Raw genomic sequence first — 25,930 nt, forward strand, 5'->3', positions numbered from 1 at the left:
TTAGGGGGGAGCCGCGGACCATTGAGAAGCCTCAGACTATCCTGCAGGGTTGTGGTTGGACAGTCCCTAAGTGCAGGTTGTATGTTGTAGAAAGTCTTGCACACTCTGGAGTATAGATCTCTCCTGGTTTTACCCTCAATGAAACACTTATCAATACTCCATTTCTTGAGACATCGTATTCCATACTCCAGATACTGGGGAAGGTGTCCAGGAGTCAATCTCCCCCTCTTGAGACTGCCACCTCGCATCCAAGTTTCTGCAAAAGGCAATATCCAGTCCCTGATACTATTTACCCACAGAGGACTGTTGTTTGAGTCCAGGCAACCAAAATTAACTTTAAGAAACATGGAGTCAAAGAACACCCTTGGATTTAACATATCTAGCCCACCCTCTCTCCTCTGCAGGTAAGTTATCCCTCTTTTTACTGGATTCAACCTGTTCCCCCATAAGAGCTGGAAGAACAGGCTAAAGAGCCTAGCCGAGAAAGATTCTGGCAAAGGAAAGACGACAGAGACGTACAAGAAGACGGGGACCAGGTAAGTCTTCAACATTGAGATCCGCTCTCTATAGGTCAGCCTCCAGTTCTTCCATCGCTGAACCTTTACATTTCCGGCATCCAACTTCTCTTCCCAATTTAACCTGGCATTATCATCCCTCCCGAATTTAACCCCTAAGATCTTAATATGGGTGGAGGCCTTGGCAAACTGTGGCAGATCAAAATCTGGGTTCGTATTCAATGTCCAGAAAGCTTGACTCTTCTCAAGGTTGACCAGAGACCCTGAGGCCTCCGAGTAGCTTCTGATGGCTGCAGACAACATCTCCACCTCACGAGGCTCAGATATCACTACAGTCACATCATCCGCGTAGGCAACAACATCCAGGGGCAAGCAATGGGGGACCGGTACCCCCTGAAAACCACACCGCTGCAGTGACCTCAGGAACGGATCGATAGCAAATACATACAGCAGTGGACTCAGTGGGCAACCTTGTCGCACCCCTGCCTCAACCCTGAACGTGCCACCCTGCCAACCATTGATCAGAGGAAAGCTCTCGGCCTCACAGTACAAAGTTCTCAGCCAATCTATGAATTGTCCTGGAATACCGTACTTTGATAAAGTGGCCCATAGATACGCATGATCTACTCTGTCAAAGGCTTTAGCCTGGTCAAGACCTACAACATATTTCCCACACCCAAGGGCTTTACATCTCTCAAACATCTCCCTGATGGAGAGCACCGCTCCAGAGATGTTCCGCCCTTTTACCGTGCCATACTGACAGCCTGCCAACAGTGCTGGGGACAAACAAACTAATCTAGAAAACAGAATTTTTGCCAGAATTTTCCTGTCAACATTCAAGAGGGCAATTGGCCTCCAGTTCTTGATGTCGCTAGGGTCTTTACCTTTAGACAGCAGAATTAGCGATGAAACCCTCATGGATGGAGGCATCAGGTGATTTTCTAGACAATTCCTATATACATCCACAAGGATTGGAGCCAAGAGGTCTCTAAATTTCTTATAGAATTCTGCTGTAATGCCATCTGGACCTGGTGCCTTCTTCAGATGTAACTTATCAATGGCCTCTTTGACCTCCTCCACCGATAATTCTGCTGTCAAAGGAGAAAAGTCCAAATCATTAGTATCAGGCACTGGAGTTGCCTCCAAGAATTGGGTCACTTTTTCCTTATCCAAAGCCTTCCTCCGAAACAAGTCAGTATAGTAAGATCTCACGACCCCCAGGACACCCTCCCGAGATTCCTGCAAAACACCCTGGGAGTCAGTGAGACCAGAGATTAATTTCTTTGCCACACGCTCCCGGCAATTCTCATAGGGATCAGGAGACCCTAAGGACCCATAATCCCGTTCAACCACCAGGGAGGTATACCTACTGTACTGATACTGGCTCATCTCGGATTTCAGCCGGTCAATCCTTTGTTGGTCACCCCCACCCACCGAATAGAGTGACTCCAATTCTTTGCGCAGTCTTAGATACTGGCCATACTTACTCTTCCCTCTCCTAATAGACAGTTTCTTCAAGAGGGAGCGGATCTCCTCCTTGACATCCTCCCACCAGTCAGCCATGTTGTCATAAAAATCCACTCTCTCAAGTTGGTTCTGGAGGAGGGAGTGAACACAATGCTGGACATAAACGTCATCCAGGAGGCTGGAATTAAGTTTCCATAATCCCCTACCAAGATCTGGACGTTTAGCGACTCCCAGGCAGAAACACAAGGCCAGGTGGTCGGAGTATGGGACGCCTTTCTCATTTATCCCGCTAACAGTTTCTGTGGGATTCACAAACGCCAGATCTATTCTACTCCTCCTGTCACCACAGCAGTATGTGAATTTCGGCCTCCTTCCACCCTGTGCAAAGACGTCACTCAGACCAGCCTGCAAAATCATGTTATTAAGGACTGCAGAGTCCCTGACCACAGCTCTGCCGGAGGACCTGTCACCTGATGACCGGGCAACGTTAAAGTCTCCAGCTAGTACAATGGGAATAGAGGTAAAGAGGTATGGCTTCACCTCATTAAGGACATGTATCCTTTCCGTCACTGTCTGTGGGCCATAGATGTTAATAAGCCTGAGCCGTCTGCTATGGACAGTGACCTCAAGGACCAGACACCTCCCCATAACAACCTCAGTCATCCTATGTACAGTCACGTCAGTTGTAGTAAACAATATGGCTACTCCAGCATAAGGCTCTACAGCCAGTGACCAGAAGGATGGACCAGACGTCCAATCTCTCTGGGCCTCAGACAACAGTCCAGATGACGTTAGACGTGTCTCTTGCAAGAAGATGACATCGGCATTCAGGTGTCTCAGATGGTCATATACTGCATGTCTCGTCCTTCTTACTTTTATGCTGTTGGCATTACTGGAGACGATGTTTAATGAGAACCCAGCCATAAGAAGATAATAGAGGAATACCATATACGTGACTGCCATCATCACATGTCAGAGTCGCTGTCTCTACCTCCAGTCTCCATGTCTGACTGTGTCGGAGTCTCTATAGAGGGGTTTTTCTTTTTTGTGCGGGGAGCCCTGTGTCCTCTTCACTCTCTTTATCAATCCTTTCTAGCTCTTTCTCGTAGTCACCATCTGATTCTGAGAGGACATCATATCTATTGGATAAGACCATGATTCCATCACCGCTAGTGACCTGTTTCTTGGCCCTCTGGCCTGCGCTGGGACTCTCCTCAGGTTTGCGGGAGGACGGGTCTTTTTTCTTCCTTTTATTGCACTTTATTTCCTCAGATACAGATGGTGACCTAGAGGAGACTGTCTGTGTCTGCTGCTGGTCTGAGGTGGCCTGTGTGTGTCCTTGCACCCCCTCTGTGCGTCCCTGCACCCCCTCTGTGTGTACTTGCACCCCCTCTGTGCGTCTCTGCACCCCCTCTCTGTGTACTTGCACCCCCTCTGATGATGGACCTGGATGTACATTATCTGACCCCTGCTGGACCTCCTGTCTGGTGAGTATTGTCCCTGATATTAAAGCCTCCTCCTCTAAGACGTCGGCCGCCGCCAGCAAGTCCTGGTCAGGGAGATCTCCACATATATTGTGCCAGGCATCTGGGCATTCCCTGTGCGGGTGGCCGATCCTACCACATAGGTTACAGCGGATGTTCTTGCAGATGGAACTGACATGGCCGACCTCCCCACACAGGTTGCACCTCAGCACCGTGCACACACTAGCCACATGACCCAGTTTACCACACTTGAAGCATTTCCTGGGCTGCCCAGGATAGAAACAGACCCCCTTCTCTCTCCCAATGAAGAAGGAATTGGGGAGATGCAGCGTGATGTTATTATGCTGCCGTAGTTTCACCAGTGCCCGCCAGGTCAGACATGAGGTCACAGTGTCGCCTGAGCCATACCACTATATCCTGGGGGGGAACAGACTCATTCCAGAAGATGATATTTACCGTGGCTGTATCAGGCTTAGAAATGGGAATGAGGATGAACTTATTCCAGCCCTCTGTGTCCCTAAACCTGGGAAACTGCGCCCAAAACCGATCCAGACTGGACATGAGCTTAAAGCTAACGTCATAGCCCTGTCTGTCTGGAAGGTTTATTACGGCCAGGATGTCGGCTGGCGAGAACCCCATCTGGTGGCACAGGAGCTCCCGGATGACTAGTCTCCTGGCAGGGAGGTCTTCCTTGTTGCCCTTATGTTTGAACCTCACCACGTTCCTCCTCTTAAATGCCTGGCCGGTATAATGGGCACTGGGGGTGAATGATGGAGCACCCCGACTCCAGGCGTTTCTGGGGGGTTCCTGACGGGGGGCACTCTCAGGGGTTTTCGGGTGAGGATCTGTACTAGAGGGGGCAGCCTCAACATGTGGGGGTAATGGGGGGAAATCACATGCAACATTATTTTCTATCGCCACCACCCCATCTACCATGGCATCATCAAATGGTTCCATCTCCCACACAGACTGCGTATCCCCTCCAACCCCTGACCCCTCAGGTACACCATGACCACCACTACTGTCCACAGTATGACACCTAGATGACTGTCCACTGTCCTGCTGCTGTGCAGTGTTGGCTGGGACTTGTGGTGCCGATGATGCTTCTCCTGGGATTTGTAGTCCATGTGCTGCTGTCTGAGGGTCAGACACAGCAGGATCATTATTACTGTCCACAGTCCCACACACAGATGACTCTCCACACTCTCCACTGTCCTGCTGCTGTGTAGTGTTGGCTGGGACTTGTAGTGCATGTGCAGTCTGAGAGATAGGTTGTTGCTCAGGGACAGCCAGAGATGTTTGTGGCTGCTGTTGTCTCTGCTGATGTTTCCCCTCCTGGAACACAAAGCTTGGGGCCTGCAGGATGACACGTGGCCCTCGCTGGGACATAGACGCAGCGTCTGAGGGTCTGGACTGGGATGATACAGTCTGAGCTTGGGCAGCAAAGCGTTCCTGGTTGTGGTAAGTCTCAGCCAGAGGCCCCATCCTCTCCAGGACACAGTCCATCTCCCTCACCACCTCAGCCAGCTCAATGCTCAGTGAGTGCAGCTTAGCATCATACAGGGTGTTACTCTCAGGGTGGACAGTTTTTAGATTGTATATACAGTCTATTTGTACTTGCAGCATTTGTTTATGGTGTTTTAGCTCCCCCATCCTCCTTACCAGACCTGGGATCTCCTCCGCCATCTGCAGCTCAGGTGCTCTCTCTGGCTCCTTCTCCTCAGGTGTTGGCCTCTGTGGTCTCTGGCTCCTTCTCCTCAGGTGTAGGCCTCTGTGGTCTCTCAGGCTGTTTGCAGTCACCTGGTTCCAGCTTTGTTGCAGATCTTGTCTTGCCGTGACCCACCATCCTGGAGACCATCACCTGCTGCCTGATGTTCTCCTGCAGGGTCTGTCTCTCCAGAGATGTCCTCTTCTGTCTGGGTGCAGGAGTGGGGGGCTGTGCACCTGCTGCTTGTCTCACCATGTGTTCACCTTGCTGGCTTGGCTTAGGGCTTCCTGCTGCTGCTGTTGTCTCTTTAGTCTTACTGACTTCCATCATGTCTTCTTTCTTTGTACTTGTGCGGCTTACATTCCCATTACTGCTTTTCAGACTGGAAACTTGTGGATTTTCATCCACTTTAGAATGATGGGAGTTGTCTCCCAGTGTAGGCCTTGGAGCCTGGGCCTCGCTTGGGGAGCTTCCCCACCCAGGGTGGCCCCGCCCTGGGCTTTCTCCAGGCATGAGAGCAATGCAGGAGAGCTACAAACACACCTCCTCACAGGTAGGAGGCAGTATTATAGTAGTTATATCCCTGTATATAGGGAGCAGTATTATAGTAGTTATATTCCTGTATATAGGAGCAGTATTATAGTAGTTATATCCCTGTATATAGGGAGCAGTATTATAGTAGTTATATTCCTGTATATAGGAGCAGTATTATAGTAGTTATATCCCTGTATATAGGGAGCAGTATTATAGTAGTTATATTCCTGTATATAGCAGCAGTATTATAGTAGTTATATTCCTGTATATAGGAGCAGTATTATAGTAGTTATATTCCTGTATAGTAGTTATATTCCTGTATATAGGAGCAGTATTATAGTAGTTATATTCCTGTATATAGGAGCAGTATTATAGTAGTTATATTCCTGTATATAGGAGCAGTATTATAGTAGTTATATTCCTGTATATAGGAGCAGTATTATAGTAGTTATATCCCTGTATATAGGAGCAGTATTATAGTAGTATATTCCTGTATATAGGGGGCAGTATTATAGTAGTTATATTCTTGTATATAGGGGGCAGTATTATAGTAGTTATATTCCTGTATATAGGGGGCAGTATTATAGTAGCTATATTTCTGTATATAGGAGCAGTATTATAGTAGTATATTCCTGTATATAGGGAGCAGTATTATAGTACTTATATTCTTGTATATAGGAGCAGTATTATAGTAGTATATTCTTGTATATAGGGAGCAGTATTATAGTACTTATATTCTTGTATATAGGAGCAGTATTATAGTAGTTATATTCCTGTATATAGGAACAGTATTATAGTAGTATATTCCTGTATATAGGGAGCAGTATTATAGTAGTATATTCCTGTATATAGGGAGTAGTATTATAGTACTTATATTCTTGTATATAGGAGCAGTATTATAGTAGTTATATCCCTGTATATAGGAGCAGTATTATAGTAGTTATATCCCTGTATATAGGAGCAGTATTATAGTAGTTATATTCTTGTATATAGGGGGCAGTATTATAGTAGTATATCCCGGTATATAGGAGCAGTATTATAGTAGTTATATTCCTGTAAATAGGGGGCAGTATTATAGTAGTTATATTCCTGTATATAGGGGGCAGTATTATAGTAGTTATATCCCTGTATATAGGAGCAGTATTATAGTAGTTATATTCTTGTATATAGGAGGCAGTATTATAGTAGTTATATCCCTGTATATAGGGAGCAGTATTATAGTAGTTATATTCCTGTATATAGGAGCAGTATTATAGTAGTTATATCCCTGTATATAGGGAGCAGTATTATAGTAGTTATATTCCTGTATATAGCAGCAGTATTATAGTAGTTATATTCTTGTATATAGGAGCAGTATTATAGTAGTTATATTCCTGTATATAGGGGCAGTATTATAGTAGTTATATTCCTGTATATAGCAGCAGTATTATAGTAGTTATATTCTTGTATATAGGAGCAGTATTATAGTAGTTATATTCTTGTACACAGGGTCAGCATTATAGCTAATGTAAATGCATAATCCTGGAGGGATTAAATACTTATTCTGTCAGTAGGGTTATTACCTGTGGGGGGAGTAGTGGTAGCCTGATGTAGGAGAGGAGCATGCCCAGGTCCCTCTGCCGCGTCTGTACATCATGTTTCACCCACTGCATTAATGCTTGGAATATTGTCTCCTCATCAGGGACGTTGATATCATCACTGGACAGCAGTTTGGCGATTTCATTCGCAGGCAGCAGAAGAAATTCCTGATTACGGATGACTTCAATAAAATGTTCCTTGAAAAAAAAAAAATAATATCATGATGGTTCATAAAATAAGAATGAGGCCGGAGTATTGTCACAGCTGGATGGTGAATCCCGGCTACAGCAATGAGATCTATCTGTTACTAGACGGAATATCCAAGAGGGAAAATAATTGAGTTAAAGGGGTAGTTCACAAAAAAAATCTTTTTCTTTTCAATCAGTTGAAGTTATAAAGCGCCAGAGATTTGTAAATTTCTTTTATTTAAAAATCTCCAGTCTTTCAGTACTTATCAGCTGCTGCATATCCTGCAGGAAGTGGTGTATTCTCTCCAGTCTGACACACTGCTCTCTGCTGCCACCTCTGTTCATGTCAGGTACTGTCCAGAGGAGGAGAGGTTTCCTATGGGGATTTGCTGCTGCTCTGTACAGTTTCTGATATAGACAGAGGTGGCAGCAGAGAGCACTGTGTCAGACTGGAGAGAATACACCACTGCAGGACCTACGGCAGATGATAAGTAATGGAAGATTGAAGATTTTTTAATTACAAGTAAACTGCAAATCTCTGGCACCAGCTGATTTGAAAGTTTTTTTTTTTTTTTTATGTACTACCCCTTTAACATTATAATAATCAGAAATTCTTTAATACAAACTGCAAGTAACAGCTGGTTATTCCCTATATACCATGATTTGCGGCTGGAGCCCAGTGAGGTCCAGATGCCTGGAGAGAAGTATATACATAAACAAGTGGATGGATCCTGCAAGGCCGGAGGGATGAAGACTGTAATGATTTCTAATGCCGGGCATTACACTTATATGGCTGTGAGCGTCCGCGCCCTGCAGCCGGGATCCCACTCCACTATCCGCCAGTATATTACTGGATTTAGGAGATTTGCCAGTAATTGCCGCTCACTCCGCTGCTAATATAGCAATCATTTCCTAACACCTGGTGCTTGTAGTGTAACCCCCCATAATCCTTCTATACATCCAGTGGCTGATAACCAGTCAGCCGAGTCCCCACATTCGCCGTTTCTTTGTTACATACTTACAGCCTTAGGCCGTGTTCACACTATGTATAACACCTGCTGTTCTGTGACCCAGCCGATGTTACTGAAGATCACCCCGGCCGATACTGCAGTTCCAGCCGGATTATGTTTACTTATGCTGAATTTGAATACGGGCGCACCTGTGCATGCCCGCATCCGAATTCACCACTGCACACAATGGAGAGTGCAGCCAGAGCCACACGCTCCATTGTGTGAACTGACAGGTTCTCTGCGGCCGCTATTCAATATATAGCGGCCACAGAAAACTTACATGTCAGTTCTTAGCGGCACCGCTAGGGATCCCTGCCGGAGTGTATACTATGTGAGTGTATATATGTACTATGTGTATACACTCCGGCCGTGATCTATAGACAGCAGCACAATGTAAGTTTCATTATAATCACGGCCGTTGTTGCAAATCGCCAACAACGGCTGTGATTAATGACAAAAGCTGACAAAGCTGCGGTTTGTTACAATGTATCATGATAGGCAACGTGTAGTGAGATACAGGCGGTTTTTATGCAGGGTAATAGATGGCGAATGTCGACTGCCACTGATCTCCTGTAGTTTGCACCTGGCGATGACTCCAGCGGGGCGGAGGAGTGACAGGCCCGGCGTCCCCTGTGGCGGCTTTTACGCAGTTTTATATTATTAGTCAGAAATAATAAGTGATGAAATTAAACAGAATCCTCGTCGTGTGTGGTAAAGCCGGGAAAATGAAGAATCGCCGCTCGGCGCCTTGTGTAATTTCCTAAATGTCATTGTGGTATTTAACGTTTCCAGTTCGTCCCGCTGACATTTCAGGGAATGGAAACAAAGTTTCTTAACTGGAAGATCCAGAAACGTTTCATGAGGAGACAGATTGAGGATTATCATATACTGCCATTTGTCTGGCTTTTGTCTCCAGGATTTAAAGGGACTGTTCACAAAAAAAATTCTTTCAAATCAGCTGGTCTCAGAAAGTTATATAGATTTGTAATTTACTGCTATTTAAAAAATATCCAGTCTTCCAGTACTTATCAGCTGCTGTATGTCCTGCAGTAAATGGTGTATTCTCTCCAGTCTGACACAGTGCTCTCTGCTGCCACCTCTGTCCATGTCAGGAACTGTGCAGAGCAGGAGAGGTTTTCTATAGGGATTTGCTGCTGCTCTGGACAGTTCCTGAGATGGACAGAGGTGGCAGCAGAGAGCACTGTGTCACACTGGAAAGAATACACCACTTCCTGCAGGACATACAGCAGCTGATAAGTACAGGAAGATTGGAAATTTTTTGAATTAAATTACAAATCTCTGGTACCAGAACAAATAAATTGAAGAAATAAACGTTATGGTTAAAATACAGGAAAAGAGTGAAATATTCCTGGAGGGCTCGTGCACCATACTTATTGACACCATAAATAAAGGTATATAGGGGCCTCTGAACCCAATACCAGCAGATAATGTCATGGGATAGAGGGGTCAGGTGTGATGGGTTTTTACTGCCTGAACCCTTTTTTTCTCAGAGGGATAAGCCAGCACCAGAGCAGTCTACCCCTTCCTATAGGGAAAACATTAGGAGACATTTATTAATACTGGCATATGAGTATGCCAGTCTTAAATAAGGCCCAGTCTCCTTTTCCCTGTTCAGATTTACTAAGAGGTATTACTGTACCTAACCGTCACTCTTGTTACTGTACCTAACCATCCCTCCTGTTATTGTACCTGATTGTCACTCCCGTTACTGCAATTGATTGTCCCTTCTGTTACTTGCCCTGATTGTCACTCCTGTTACTGCATCTAATCGTCACTCCTGCTACTGCAATTGATTGTCCTTTCTGTTATTGTACCTAATCGTCACTACTGTTACTGTACCTGATTGTCCCTCCTGTTAGTATACCTAATCGTCACTACTGTTACTGTACTTGATCATCCCTACTGTTACTGTACCTGATTGTCACTCCTGTTACTGTTCCTGATTGCTCTCACTGTTACTGAACCTGATTGTCACTCCTGTTACTGTACCTAATCGTCACTACTGTTACTGTACCTGATCATCACTACTGTTACTGTACCTGATCATCACTACTGTTACTGTACCTGATCACTGCTACTGTTACTGCACCTGATCGTCATTTGTAAACATTCTAGAGTTTTTCACAAAGAAAGAGTTGATGTAACGCCAATTGTGTCTGTGGAATTATGGGGTTAATGTGTTTGCTTCTGAGCCCATGGAGACACCCTCACCACCCTCCCAAAATACACAATAGGATAAGGCATTTGCTATAATCCTGACTCCTCCTTACTGTGCACAGCTGAATTCTGTTTCTGTGTGACAGTACCACTGGACTCTTACCATGGTGTAGCTGTGAGCCACCCGCAGGAGCTCCACGCAGCCTTGTGCATCTCCGAAGGAGCGAATCCCCAGGCAGTTTGAGGGGTGAAGCTGCTTCATTAGAAAGTTACAGCAAACTTCTATAACTTGAGAGAGCTGGAGGAGACAGGCGGCAGCCAGCAGACTCTCTATGGTGTCTTCCTTGAGTTCTAAAATACCTAAAAATAGTAATCAAATCTCAAAAAAGCAGCAATATAATAAATATATGGTTCAGGGAAGAAAAGGAGCGCTGCACCTCATAATATATAATAATAATAATAATAATAATAATAATAAATATATGACCTCCAGAGCTGCATTTACACTTCTCCCGGCTTCCAGTTAGCGCTCAGGATTCAGAACATTTTATTACGTAGCTGCATGATCTCCTGTGGTGCATTGTGGGAGGTGTAGGAAAAAAAAAAGTGTACGTATCAGCCTCAATAACCCCACTAGCAGAATAGTGAGTGCAGCTCTGGGGTATAATACAGGATGTAACTCAGGATCAGTAATGTATATACACAGTGACCCCACCAGCAGAATAGTGATTGCAGCTCTGCAGTATAATACAGGATGTAACTCAGGATTAGTAATGTAATGTATGTACACAGTGACCCCAGCAGCAGAATAGTGAGTGCAGCTCTGGAGTATAATACAGGATATAACTCAGGATCAGTAATGTAATGTATGTACAGTGTGACCCCACCAGCAGAATAGTGAGTGCAGCTCTGGGGTATAATACAGGATGTAACTCAGGATCAGTAATGTAATGTATGTACACAGTGACCCCACCAGCAGAATAGTGAGTGCAGCTCTGGGGTATAATACAGGATGTAACTCAGGATCAGTAATGTAATGTATGTACACAGTGACCCCACCAGCAGAATAGTGAGTGCAGCTCTGGAGTATAACGCAGGACAATGTGTGAGGTCCCGGGGTGCAGTGTGCTCATGAATATACAATGATTTCTCTATCACATTGTTGCAGAACATCCTGGTGGATTATTCCCATCCTGCTCCTGTATTCCGGCAGCCGCTCTGACATTCGCCACTTCCTGCCCTGGTCAATAGGTTTCATCCTTCCTATACATTCTAATTCCCAGATGCAGCGTCTGAGTGACAGATGAATGCGGAGGAGCCTCAGCCGCTACATCTGGCCGCATTGAGCGACTTGTAAGAATAATCAGCTCCCTCCATTATATCCGCACATTAAGGGCTCTCACCCTGAGAAACACATCAGTGTCTGACGCCTCTGGATTTACTGGATTTATATGGAAATCAGGAGCCGGACTCTCCAGTGATTATTCTGCTGCGATGTATCAGCCCCTCATGTCTCTGCTTCCCTATTACAGGAGACGCTGATCTATTACAGGGGTTGTTCACAAAAAAAAAAAAAATATCAAATCATCTGGTGCCAGAAAGTTATATAGATTTGTAATTTACTTCTATGTAAAAATCTCCAATCTTCCAGTACTTATTAGCTGTTGTATGTCCTGCAGGAAGTGGTGTATTCTCTCCAGTGTGACACAGTGCTCTCTGCTGCCACCTCTGTCAAGTCAACATGGAGGCCGATGTGCGGTCACCTGACCCGTGACAGTAATGAATGATGTATGGATGCAGCAGAGCTGGGATGAAACAGGCGGCACTGCAGGAAAGTGATGGTAACTGTACCATTATATGAAAAAACTAGTCTGGAGTGCTTCTTTAAAGGGAAAAGGTATAAACTAGGCATAAACTAAGTCATCTTCTAGCTGAGCAGTTGTGTTTCCTCATCCTTAGTGTCACTGTTTCCTTATGAAGCTCCTGCAATCCTTTAGACAAATGTTGGATGATGTTGAATAAGAGCCGACTATGTAATGTGTATGGGGGTCTCCCGCAGGCAGATGGTAGGGGAGGAGGTATAAGCCAGAATGGATTTCTACATCCCTGATCCTTTGTTCCCACAGGAGATAAGCAGCTGCCAGAGGAGTCCGTGACCCAGACCCCCTAGGACCAATACTTAGGGTCCTTTTACACAGACAGATTTATCTGACAGAATATTGAAGCCAAAGCCCGGAACAGACTATACACAGAGAACAGGGCAGAAAGGAAAGACTGAGATTTCTCCTCCTCTCTAATCCATGCATTGCTTTGGCTTCAATAATCTGTCAGATAAATCTGTTTGAGTAATAGGATCCTGGAAAAAATTATTGATAAATCTGGTGCGTCTGAACACTGACCGGCCATTAGTTGACCTGATACCTTGTGGATGGGAGACAAGATACTGGTATATACTGTATATAGGATAAACTGTATATACGATACCCTGTATATAGGAGACCCGATGCCCAGTATATAGGAGACCCAATACCCTGTATATAGAAGTCATAATACCCAGTATATAGGAGACCCGATACCCTGTATATAGGAGACCCGATGCCCAGTATATAGGAGACCTGATACCCTGTATATAGGAGACCCAATACCCTGTATATAGGAGAACGGATACCCTGTATATAGGAGACCCGATACCCTGTATATAGGAGACCTGATACCCTGTATATAGGAGACCTGATACCCTGTATATAGGAGACATAATACCCTGTATATAGGAGACATAATACCCAGTATATAGGAGACCCAATACCCTCTATATAGGAGACCGGATACCCTGTATATAGGAGACCTGATACCCTGTATATAGGAGACCCGATACCCAGTATATAGGAGACCTGATACCCTGTATATAGGAGACCTGATACCCAGTATATAGGAGACCCGATACCCAGTATATAGGAGACCTGATACCCAGTATATAGGAGACCTGATACCCAGTATATAGGAGACCTGATACCCTGTATATAGGAGACCTGATACCCTGTATATAGGAGACCTGATACCCTGTATATAGGAGACCCGATACCCTGTATATAGGAGAACGGATACCCTGTATATAGGAGATCCGATACCCTGTATGTAGGAGACCTGATACCCAGTATATAGGAGACCCGATACCCAGTATATAGGAGACCCGATACCCAGTATATAGGAGACCCAATACCCTGTATATAGAAGTCATAATGCCCAGTATATAGGAGACCTGATACCCTGTATATAGGAGACCCGATACCCTGTATGTAGGAGACCCGATACCCTGTATATAGGAGACCCAATACCCTGTATATAGGAGAACGGATACCCTGTATATAGGAGACCCGATACCCTGTATATAGGAGACCTGATACCCTGTATATAGGAGACCCGATACCCTGTATGTAGGAGACCCGATACCCAGTATATAGGAGACATAATACCCTGTATGTAGGAGACCCGATACCCTGTATATAGGAGACCTGATTATTATTATTACTCCTGCTTCTACTATGTTACATTCTATGAGGATTGTTCTCTCATCCTTTGTTATACAATGTTATATCTTATGAGTTGTATTATATAATAGTTATTATTGCTGCTACTACCTTCCATTCTATGAGGGTTCCGTACTGTTGTTGTTGCTTGGTTACATTTTTATACTTATTGTTCTTATATACTTATAGATATTCTTCTGATGGTTTATATGGCTATTGTTGTTTCTTGTCCTCTCTCTGACCTCTTCCTCAGCATCTTCCATCACAGAGTGAGAAGCAGCAATTTGTAGGTGTAAGAAAGTCTCTGTATCCCAGGAGAGGAGAGGTGTGAGGCCCCCCGGGGTGAGAGCGGTGTCCTGGGGGGTCTGAGCGAGCGGGGGGCTCCATGTCCTGGATGTGAGAGAGAAGAAACCTCCACAATCCGACCTCCAGGAGAACCGAAAACTAACCGCGAAGCCCAGAGACGCTGATCTGCTGGTGTTTTATATATATATATATATATATATATATATATATATATATATATATATCCTCCTTTATCACAGAGAGCAGGAAAATATATTATCCATATAGGTTACAGGAGGACAATGATAGCGGAATGCTAAAATGGCCATTACATGGGACTGCAGGTGACAGCTACTACATCATCTGTACTCAGAGATATCACTGTGTTATCTGTGCTGTTACATAGGACTGCAGGTGACATCTACTACATCATCTGTACTCAGAGATATCACTGTTATCTGTGGTGTTACATAGGACTGCAGGTGACATCTACTACATTATCTGTACTCAGAGATATCACTGTGTTATTTGTGGTGTTACATGGGACTGCAGGTGACATCTACTACATTATCTGTACTCAGAGATATCACTGTTATCTGTGGTGTTACATAGGACTGCAGGTGACATCTACTACATTATCTGTACTCAGAGATATCACTGTGTTATTTGTGGTGTTACATGGGACTGCAGGTGACATCTACTACATTATCTGTACTCAGAGATATCACTGTGTTATCTGGTGTTACATGGGAGTGCAGGTGACATCTAGTACATTATCTGTACTCAGAGATATCACTGTGTTATCTGTGCTGTTACATAGGACTGCAGGTGATTACTACATTATCTGTACTCAGAGATATCACTGTGTTATCTGTGGTGTTACATAGGACTGCAGGTGACATCTACTACATTATCTGTACTCAGAGATATCACTGTGTTATCTGTGGTGTTACATAGGACTGCAGGTGACATCTACTACATTATCTGTACTCAGAGATATCACTGTGTTATCTGTGCTGTTACATAGGACTGCAGGTGACTACTACATTATCTGCTGATCCCTCTGATATCTGTGATTCCTTCCTCACCATCGTCAGATTTGGGGGCAGCATTACCATAAAGCAGAGCGCTCGTCTCCTGTGATTTTTCGGCGGAGGCTTTGAAGCTCGTCTGGCTTCATGTAATCTCTGTGTAAGGATGAATGAGCGGCAGCAACGTCCTCTGCTGATCCCTACCTGAGATCCTGGACAATTCTGGGGAAAGATGGCGGCTCCCATGGCTCCATCTCTAGAAGTCTGGGGGTTGCATAGATTCACCATGGAGGGACAGGTTTATAATTGTAAAGAATATAGACTAAATAGTGGGCGGGGTTTAACAGAAGGAAGCGGCTTATAGGGGAACTCCGGCAAAAAAAAAAATCTTTTAAATCGAACAGTGTCAGAAAGTTATATAGATTTGTAATTTTCTTCTATTTAATAATCTTATCAGCTGCTGTATGTCCTGCAGGAAGTGGTGTATTCTCTCCAGTCTGACACAGTGCTCTCTGCTGCCACCTCTGTCCATGTCAGGAACTGTCCAGAGCAGCAGCAAATCCCCATAGGAAACCTCTCCTGCTCTGGACAGTTCCTGACATGGACAGAGGTGGCAGGAGAGAGCACTGTGTCACACTGGAGAGAATACACCACTTCCTGCAGGACATACAGCAGCTGATAAGTATGAGAAGTAATAGAAGTAACTTAGAAATATATATAACTTTCTGACACCTGTTTGAAATAAAGTAACCCTTTGATACGTATAACCATGCACTGTGTTACTATGATGAATTTGGTGCCCTCCCAGACTGTCTAGTTTAAGTTAACATTAAGGTTTTTTTAGGAAACAATAGACTTGAGGGCACCCTACTGACTCCTTTGGCAGAGTGTTGTGGGCATGCTCTGTGACCATCATCTGTTGTGAATGGTATGGTCCTATCTCATCTATTTATAGGTGTTACCTTACACTGTAATCCTGCCTGTGATGATAGTGAGGAGACGGCTGGAACGTCATTGTCTGAGGGCAGATTCTCTTTAATTGCAGCTTTACAGCCACCTACTGACCCTGCGCAGACACTCGCCATTCATACCAGTGCTCTAAGAGCTCTACATATACAGTATGGAGTACAAGTCTGCGGCAAGCAGAGATCATTACCTGTATAGGCGTAGTGCACAAGGGCCTTCAGTGCATCGGGGTCCACTCCTTCCATTTTTATCTCTTCTTCTTTAGCTTCTCGGACATCATTGGTGAACATTGCAGCAAAGTAGTCTGAAACGGCGCTGAGGACCAACCTAAGGGCAGAAACCCGCAGGGCTGAGTGCATTGTACAGTATAACAGGCTTGTCAGATACATTTGTGGCCCAGTTCTTATATGGCCTATATACCCTGGGGCCAAGAAACATCAACCTGCAGCGGCTGTAGAGGGCGCCCTCTGTCACTGTGCACTAATCTACAGGGGTGAGAAAAGCCAAAAACGTCATGGTGAGACTAACAATTGCTTCTTGTTATTATCTATTCAGTCTCCTTCCCCCAGTTCTCATCTGCTTTCTGCTGAAGACACAAAAATCTGTGTGTAAGCCTCTCTCTCTGTCTCCCTCTCCTCAACTCCTTTCTGAGTTGCTGATGTAAACAAGTCCCTGGCAGGCTTTATCTGCAACATTGCAGCTTCTTTGTAACGATGGGAGGGTTAATGTGAGGTCAAGTTGCTGTTGAACTCACTGTGATTAATCCTCCCAGCATTACAAAGAAGCTACAATGTTGCAGATACAGCCTGCCAGGGACTTTTTTTTACATCAGCCAGGGAGGAGGGGGAGACAGAGAGAAAAGCTCACATTGTTTTTTTGTTTTTGTTTTTGGCAGAAAGCAGCAGCTGAGAACTGGGGTAAGGAGACTAAATAGGTAATAACAAGTATGGAAGGAATTGTTAGTCTCACCATGGGCAGCAACATATGAGAAGTTACTGTTTAGCGGAATACCCCTTTAATATTTCAATGAAATGAATGAAGACGTCAGTGAAGCGAATGATCATGTGATGCTAAGCAGGTCCTGTGATGAGTGACAAGTGTCCCATCTACATAGAGCAGATGATATTGTGAGTGCTTGGGAATTTTGTTGTCTCCAGATCCTTCCATTATGGCAGGAAGGACGCCCCCCGGAGGAGGATCAGAGGGTCCTGTGATATAACCATAGGACGGCCTGTGCAGGACAGTGGAGGAGGTGAAGTGTAATCATCCCCTATTGTAAATGATAGATCCTACACCATCATAGCATCACTGACTCCTCACCTGTGTGCTGGGATTTTGTAGTTGCCGGCGATGAGGAGGACGTCGCACAGCTGCTTCTGCTGGAGGTAGCTCTCCATCTTGCGGAATGTCTGTTCTGCATGGTTCAAGCTTTGGAAGTATTCATCCGAACCAGTAGAGTTCATTCTATTGGGGGAGTCACTTGTAACCGGAAGCCTGTGAAGACCAAACCAGAACATGGGGATGAATCGGTGGCAGATCAGCACCTGTTCACATTCATCGTTTCCACCGTCTGCTACTGGATGCTTCACTATCCCATGGAATTTTCAGGCTTAAAGGGGTACTCTGGCAAAAAGCAGCAGCAAATCCTCATAGACAACCTCTCCTGCTCTGAACAGAGGTGGCAGCAGAGAGCACTGTGTCAGACTGGAGAGAATACACTTTCTGCAGCACATACAGCAGCTGATAAGAAAGTGACTGAGATTTGTAACTCATTTCTATTTATAAATCTCCAGTCTTCCAGTACTTATCAGCTGCTGTATGTCCTGCAGGAAGTGGCGTATTCTCTCCAGTCTGACACAGTGCTCTCTGCTGCCACCTCTGTCCATGTCAGGAACTGTCCAGAGCAGAAGAGGTTTTCTATGGGGATTTGCTGCTGCTCTGGACAGTTCCTGACATGGACAGAGGTGGCAGCAGAGAGCACTGTGTCAGACTGGACAGAATACAACACTTCCTGTAGGACATACAGCAGCTGATAGGTACTGGAAGACTGGAGATGTTTTAAATAGAAGTAAATTACAAATCTACATAACTTTCTGACACCAGTTGATTTTAAAGTAAAAAGATTTTTGCTGGAGAACACCTTTAAGTCATATCTGGCGGCAAATCTTACTTTCCCAGCTCCATTCAGTAAATTATTTCATTCGTATCGGCTCGCCCAATCTCATGTCATCAAAACTCTGCAAATCATATACATATAAGTCAGATCCAATCCAACAGTGGTAAGGTATATACATATATTCTCTGAGCCACTCATCCATGTGTAGGCGCTCTCAGCTGATCCCAGGGACCAGGACCTTTGTCTAGCTGCTGGTTATAATGGTCTTTGGTATAAGATGTATAAACACATTCACATACATGGAGTAAGCTGCGCAGCAAAGTTTAGGGCATAGCAACAGATTGGGGATCACTGCTGTAGAGGAGAGTGCGTAGAGTGCCTGACTATAGTGTACAGCAGTAATGGCAGCAGTAGAGGTTATTATGGAGAGTCTGACTATAATGTACAGCAGTGATGGCTGTAGGGAGACTATGGAGAGTGTCTGACTATAATGTACAGCAGTGATGGCTGTAGGGAGACTATGGAGAGTGTCTGACTATAATGTACAGCAGTGATGGCTGTAGGGAGACTATGGAGAGTGTCTGACTATAATGTACAGCAGTAATGGCTGTAGGGAGACTATGGAGAGTGTCTGACTATAGTGTACAGCAGTTACGGCTGCCTTGGATGTCTGCCAGCCATTATTCTGATGAGAAGAGTAGCCGGGAAATGATCAGCCGCAGGGAAGACAATTATGTCTAAAATTAAAGTTTACGCCTTGGAAATAAGAAGCCAAAGATCAATTGGTTATTTAGCAGAGTTAGGAGGCAGGCGCGGATAAGAGGGTTAGATGAGCATCGGCTGCACCCCACCCCCACCGGGTCACTGGGCCAGGCTCTGACTGCGGAGTCCTCCTATACAAGTAGTAATCCACACTAGAAAAGACCCCTTCTTCTGATGGATCCCCTCCAGGCCGTCCTCCCCCTCTGATGGATCCCCTCCAGGTTGTCCTTCCCCTCCTCTGATGGATCCCCTGCAGGCCGTCCTCCTCCTCTGATGGATCCCCTCCAGGCCGTCCTCCTCCTCTGATGGATCCCCTCCAGGCCTTCCTTCTCTGATGGATCCCCTCCAGGTTGTCCTCCTTCTCTGATGGATCCCCTCCAGGCCTTCCTCCTCCTCCCCCTCTGATGGATTCCCTGCAGGCCGTCCTCCTCTGATGGATCCCCTCCAGGTTGTCCTTCTCTGATGGATCCCCTCCAGGCCTTCCTCCTCCTCCCCCTCTGATGGATCCCCTCCAGGCCTTCCTCCTCCCCCTCTGATGGATCCCCTCCAGGCCGTCCTCCTCCCCCTCTGATGGATTCCCTTTAGGCCTTCCTCCCCCTCTGATGGATTCCCTGCAGGCCGTCCTCCTCTGATGGATCCCCTCCAGGTTGTCCTCCTTCTCTGATGGATCCCCTCCAGGCCTTCCTCCTCCTCCCCCTCTGATGGATCCCCTCCAGGCCTTCCTCCTCCCCCTCCGATGGATCCCCTCCAGGCCGTCCTCCTCCCCCTCTGATGGATTCCCTTTAGGCCTTCCTCCTCCCCCTCTGATGGATCCCCTCCAGGCCTTCCTCCTCCCCCTATGATGGATCCCCTCCAGGCCTTCCACCTCCTCTGATGGATCCCCTCCAGGCCTTCCTTCTCCCCCTCTGATGGATCCCCTCCAGGCCGTCCTCCTCCTCCTCTGATGGATCCCCTCCAGGCCTTCCTCCTCCTCCCCCTCTGATGGATCCCCTCCAGGCCTTCCTCCTCCCCCTCTGATGGATCCCCTCCAGGCCGTCCTCCTCCCCCTCTGATGGATTCTCTTTAGGCCTTCCTCCCCCTCTGATGGATTCCCTGCAGGCCTTCCTTCTCCCCCTCTGATGGATCCCCTCCAGGCCATCCTCCTCCCCCTCTGATGGATTCCCCTTAGGCCTTCCTCCTCCTCCGATGGATTCCCTTTAGGCCTTCCTCCCCCTCTGATGGATTCCCTGCAGGCCTTCCTCCCCCTCTGATGGATTCCCTGCAGGCCTTCCTCCCCCTCTGATGGATTCCCTGCAGGCCTTCCTCCCCCTCTGATGGATTCCCTGCAGGCCTTCCTCCCCCTCTGATGGATCCCCTCCAGGCCGTCCTCCTCCTCCTCCGATGGATTCCCTTTAGGCCTTCCTCCCCCTCTGATGGATTCCCTGCAGGCCGTCCTCCTCCTCCTCCGATGGATTCCCTCCAGGCCGTCCTCTCCATGTAATGTGCACTAAGACCATTTTCCAGCACACTAATAATTATGCGCCGTTCCTTTAAGTGGCCGCGCTCCTTTTTACTGCAGCGTTACTTTTTGCAGCCATTGACTCAATAAATATTTATCCGGCTCAGTGTTTGTTTGTGCATTGATGTGTAACGCTGGAGGGGGATCCCCGCCGGGGGCGCCCTAATATCAGCCGCTATGGAAATCAAAGACGTTTGCAAATTCAGCAGCATTTAGGTCATTAAGAATGTATGGGCGGCCGGAGAGCTCGGAGAGCCGAGAATTAAAGGGACAATCCAGCCTTAAAGTGATAAGTGCAACGTGCAATCAATATATAATCAACATATAAGGACGCTGTGAAATTTTCACATATTTTGGGGTTTAATTTGTCGCCATTTTTAGGATCACGGCCTTGTGTCAATGGTTGGAAACATATAGGGGGGAATCCGGTGGAGTGCATGGGTGGGGGGCAATCTGGCTGGGTGCATGGGGGGAATCCCACGGATTACATGGGGGAGGGGGAATCAGCGGGGTGCATGGGGGGGAATATGGCAGGGTGCATGGGGGAGGGGGATTCAACGGGGTGCATGGGGGGAATCAAGCAGCGTGCATGGGGGTAATCCGGTGGAGTGCATGGGGGAGGGGGATTCAGCGAGGTGCATGGCGGGAATCAAGAAGGGTGCATGGGGGTAATCCAGTGGAGTGCATGGGGGAGGGGGATTCAGCGAGGTGCATGGCGGGAATCAAGAAGGGTGCATGGGGTGAATCCATTAGAGTGCATGGGAGAGGGGGATTCAGCGGGGTGCATGGGGGGAATCCGGTGGAGTGCATGGGGAGGGGGATTTAGCGGGGTGCATGTAGGGAATCCGGTGGAGTGCATAGGGGAGAGTTTGGTGAGGTGCATGGGGGGAATCTGGTGGGGTGCTTGGGGCAGGGAATCTGGAGGGGTGCATAGGGGGGATCCGGTGGGGTGCATGGGAGGAAATCCAGCGGGGTACATGGGGGGAATCCGTTGGAGTGCTTAGGGGGGAATCTGGAGAGGTGCATGAGGGGGAATCCAGTGGGGTGCATAGGGTGAATCTGGTGAGATGCATAGGGTGAAATTGGGTGGGATGCATGTGTGTGTGTGGGGGGGGGGGGGGGGAATCTGGTGAGGTGTATAGGGTGGGGAATCTGGAGGGGTACATGGGGGGATCCGGCAGGGTACATGGAGGGAATCCAACAGGGTACATGGGGGGAATACTACGGGGTGCATGGAGAGGGGGCTTCAGCGGGTACACGGAGGGGAATCCGGCAGAATGCCTGAGGGAATGCTGAGGAGTGCATGAGGGGGAATCTAGCAGGGTGCATGGTGGGAATCTGGGAAAGTGCATGGGGGAGGTGGGGAGGGAATCCGGCAGGGTGCACAGGTGGAATCCATGATGGCAACAATCACTATTATACAGGCAGCATCTCAGCTGTTCGGGCTGTGTCACCAGATTGCTGACTGTTTCCAGTAATAACCAACAAGAGGCGTCTCCTGTCATTCTCAGCAAGTTCCATCCGGCATATTGTAACAATGTCATCCGTCTCCTTCTCATCTGTCGTCCCCTTTGTAAGCGAGAAAGCGGCAGAACAGATGAGGGATCAGCGTGATGAGCGCTTTATGGCGGTTTTACATTCTCGCTGTTACGCCGCTCACTGTGTCGGGGAATAAATCCCATCTAACTTGATTTTTGCCGGTTTGGTTTCTGCCACATACGATTAGATGTCAGCGCCGGCGCTCCTCGTATGGAGAATTTATGTAGAAGTAATGTAAAAATAGCGGCACATTTCCATAATGCGAGCGCGGCGGAGGAGACGGGTATAAATGACGTGTTCTTCCCATCCACCACGGCCACCGCCACCTTCTTACCCCCAGGATTCTAATCATATCGGCCTCAATCTCCTCTGCTAAATGGAATCAGAAGGGTTTTATCTGATGCTTGTGCCAAATGTTCTATACAAATATCACCAAAGAGGACGGCGGCCATGTTGTCTTAAAGGAATCGTCCAGCTCCCGCCACTAAATCTGCAAATCTACCAGTAAAATTATGAGAAGTGACATCAGCAACAACTTATCATACAACAATACATGTAACAGCTCAATAAGGCGGCAGCCAACAGGGACAGCTGCATCATGGTAGTTATATTCTTATATATAGGGAGCAGTATTATAGTAGTTATATCCCTGTATATAGGAGCAGTATTATAGTAGTTATATCCCTGTATATAGGGAGCAGTATTATAGTAGTAATATTCCTGTATAAAGGAGCAGTATTATAGTAGTTATATTCTTATATATAGGGAGCAGTATTATAGTGGTTATATTCTTATATATAGGGAGCAGTATTATAGTAGTTATATTCCTGTATATAGGAGCAGTATTATAGTAGTTATATTCCTGTATATAGGAGCAGTATTATAGTAGTTATATTCTGGTATATAGGAGCAGTATTATAGTAGTTATATCCCTGTATGTAGGGGCAGTGTTATAGTAGTTATATTCCTGTGTATAGGGGCAGTATTATAGTAGTTATATTCCTGTATATAGGAGCAGTATTACAGTAGTATATTCCTGTATATAGGAGCAGTATTATAGTAGTTATATTCCTGTATATAGGGAGCAGTATTATAGTAGTTATATTCCTGTATATAGGGGTAGTATTATAGTAGGTATATTCTTGTATATAGGGGCAGTATTATAGTAGTTATATTCCTGTATATAGGGGGCAGTATTATAGTAGTTATATTCTTGTATATAGGGGGCAGTATTATAGTAGTATATCCCTGTATATAGGAGCTGTATTATAGTAGTTATATTCCTGTATATAGGAGCAGTATTATAGTAGTTATGCGGTTCAGGGAAGAAAAAGAGCGCTGCACCTCACACCTATGGCTGATACTAGTGCCGCTTGGCTAAATAAAAAACACATCAGAATTTTGTGTATGAATTGATCAAGCCATACTGCCCCATGTACCTCGTGCCGGTATCTGATACACATGGGTCCCTACACTAAGTCCACACCGTGCCAGTCAGTGGCCACCAACCCCGCAGGCATGCACAGCCAGGGAACGGGGGCCATGGGACGGCCCTGCGACCCCCATGCCACAGGACCAGACCCAAAAACACCACACCAGAACCTGGCCAGCACCGCCGGCGGAGAAGGTCGCCCCCAAGCAGCACAAGTCTGGATAAGGTATTGCGCTCACCATAGCTGCAGCAAACAGAATGGGAAAAAACAGGAGGGATTAAAACCATGTGCACTCAGGTGTCTTCTGCTAATTGCGGTCATGTGGGTCTCACCAGGAGGAGTGCAATACACGGAGAAAAGAGAGAAACAAAATGCGGTTCAGGGAAGAAACAGAGTGCTGCACATCACACCTATGGCTGATACTAGTGCCGCTTGGCTAAATAAAAAACACATCAGAATTTTGTGTATGAATTGATCAAGCCATACTGCCCCATGTACCTCGTGCCGGTATCTGATACACATGGGTCCCTACACTAAGTCCACACCGTGCCAGTCAGTGTTTCTCTCTTTTCTCCGTGTATTGCACTCCTCCTGGTGAGACCCACATGACCGCAATTAGCAGGAGACACCTGAGTGCACATGGTTTTAATCCCTCCTGTTTTTTCCCATTCTGTTTGCTGCAGCTATGGTGAGCGCAATACCTTATCCAGACTTGTGCTGCTTGGGGGCGACCTTCTCCGCCGGCGGTGCTGGCCGGGTTCTGGTGTGGTGTTTTTGGGTCTGGTCCTGTGGCATGGGGGTCGCAGGGCCGTCCCATGGCCCCCGTTCCCTGGCTGTGCACGCCTGCGGGGTTGGTGGCCACTGACTGGCACGGTGTGGACTTAGTGTAGGGACCCATGTGTATCAGATATCGGCACGAGGTACATGGGGCAGTATGGCTTGATCAATTCATACACAAAATTCTGATGTGTTTTTTATTTAGCCAAGCGGCACTAGTATCAGCCATAGGTGTGAGGTGCAGCACTCTGTTTCTTCCCTGAACCGCATTATAGTAGTTTTATTCCTGTATATAGGGGCAGTATTATAGTGTTTATAGTATTATTGTATATAGGGCTGCAGAGTATATTGATGCTGTATAAGTTATTTATTACTTTTGAGTATTTCCTTTTGCTCTTAGTCTGTGCGGTTCCTCCCGCAGTTGCTCTATAGTGATGGATAAGTTGCCCGCGTTCTCCGTGTTCTCGCTCAGGACTTGGTGTGCTGATGTGATGTGGGGGCGAGCCTGGCACGTGTTCTCCTCTGCACCTACATGAACTGAGCCGGTGACAGGGAAGACAAGACGCCGTTCATATCCCCTGAACAAACATTGTGAGATGATGAGATGTATTTGGGTAAAAGCCTCAGTCATTACCGACACCTTGAATGGATAAACACCATTTCCTTGTCTCGTAAGACACAAGATAAGATGGCTTTTATTTTTTTTCGGTAACCCATTCATTCTTCAAGGCTATGTATGAATGGTGAGTACAGATCTGTTTACCAGTCATCGTGTCTATCAGGGAGATGGATTTGTGTTTCGGATGAGTCATAGACGGACGCTACAATAGGATGAATCTCAGAGAAAGCGAAGAGGGCGGCCGTGGACGGGGACAATGCATTAGATGTGATACCTGGTGACATCTGTAAAGAACTTAAAGTGAATGACTTCATCTTAAAGCGATGGCGTGATGGAGGGAAATCAGGACCCTGGGCTGAATGAGAACATAAGGGAAATAAAGTAGAGCTCTATCTTTTCAGCTCTGCATCGTTGCATTACTCTGATTTTTGTTACAGATTGTATAGAACATGGGTGAGACGAACATAAAGAAGCACTCCAGCTAGCATGGATGATACTAACATAAATAAGCACTCCAACTAGCATGGATGATATTAACATAGAGAAGCACTCCAACTAACATGGGTGATACAAACATAAAGAAGCACTCTAACTAACAAGGGTGATAGTAACATGAAGCAGCACTCCACTGCAGCAACTCTGCATAGGGTTCACACTGTTTCACACTAAGCTTCTTTAGGGCTAAAGTAAAGGAGGGGATTTGTCTTCCTCACTG

At 46.3% G+C, this 25,930-nt stretch overlaps 1 protein-coding gene and 1 long non-coding RNA gene across 3 annotated transcripts in view; one reads left to right on the plus strand and one right to left on the minus strand.

Moving 5' to 3' along the window:
- Nucleotides 1–7,680, plus strand: part of LOC138802415 (uncharacterized) — a 40,330-nt gene extending 32,650 nt beyond the window's left edge. For both annotated transcript variants that reach the window (XR_011364762.1, XR_011364761.1), the window contains one exon: nt 7,390–7,680. This is a non-coding gene — a long non-coding RNA (uncharacterized lncRNA). The remainder of the gene's footprint in view (nt 1–7,389) is intronic.
- The window catches only part of KLHL4 (kelch like family member 4), a 112,916-nt gene that overhangs the window by 24,706 nt on the left and 62,280 nt on the right, over nt 1–25,930 (minus strand). Inside the window, exons 2-5 of the mRNA XM_069985692.1 lie at nt 17,792–17,965; nt 16,662–16,798; nt 10,826–11,022; nt 7,271–7,483 (exon numbers count right to left, since the gene is read on the minus strand). Of these exons, the coding sequence (XP_069841793.1) occupies nt 7,271–7,483; nt 10,826–11,022; nt 16,662–16,798; nt 17,792–17,965 (721 nt within the window). The remainder of the gene's footprint in view (nt 1–7,270; nt 7,484–10,825; nt 11,023–16,661; nt 16,799–17,791; nt 17,966–25,930) is intronic.

Source organism: Dendropsophus ebraccatus, chromosome 10, assembly GCF_027789765.1.
Source record: "Dendropsophus ebraccatus isolate aDenEbr1 chromosome 10, aDenEbr1.pat, whole genome shotgun sequence".
Classification (NCBI taxonomy): Eukaryota; Metazoa; Chordata; class Amphibia; order Anura; family Hylidae; genus Dendropsophus; species Dendropsophus ebraccatus.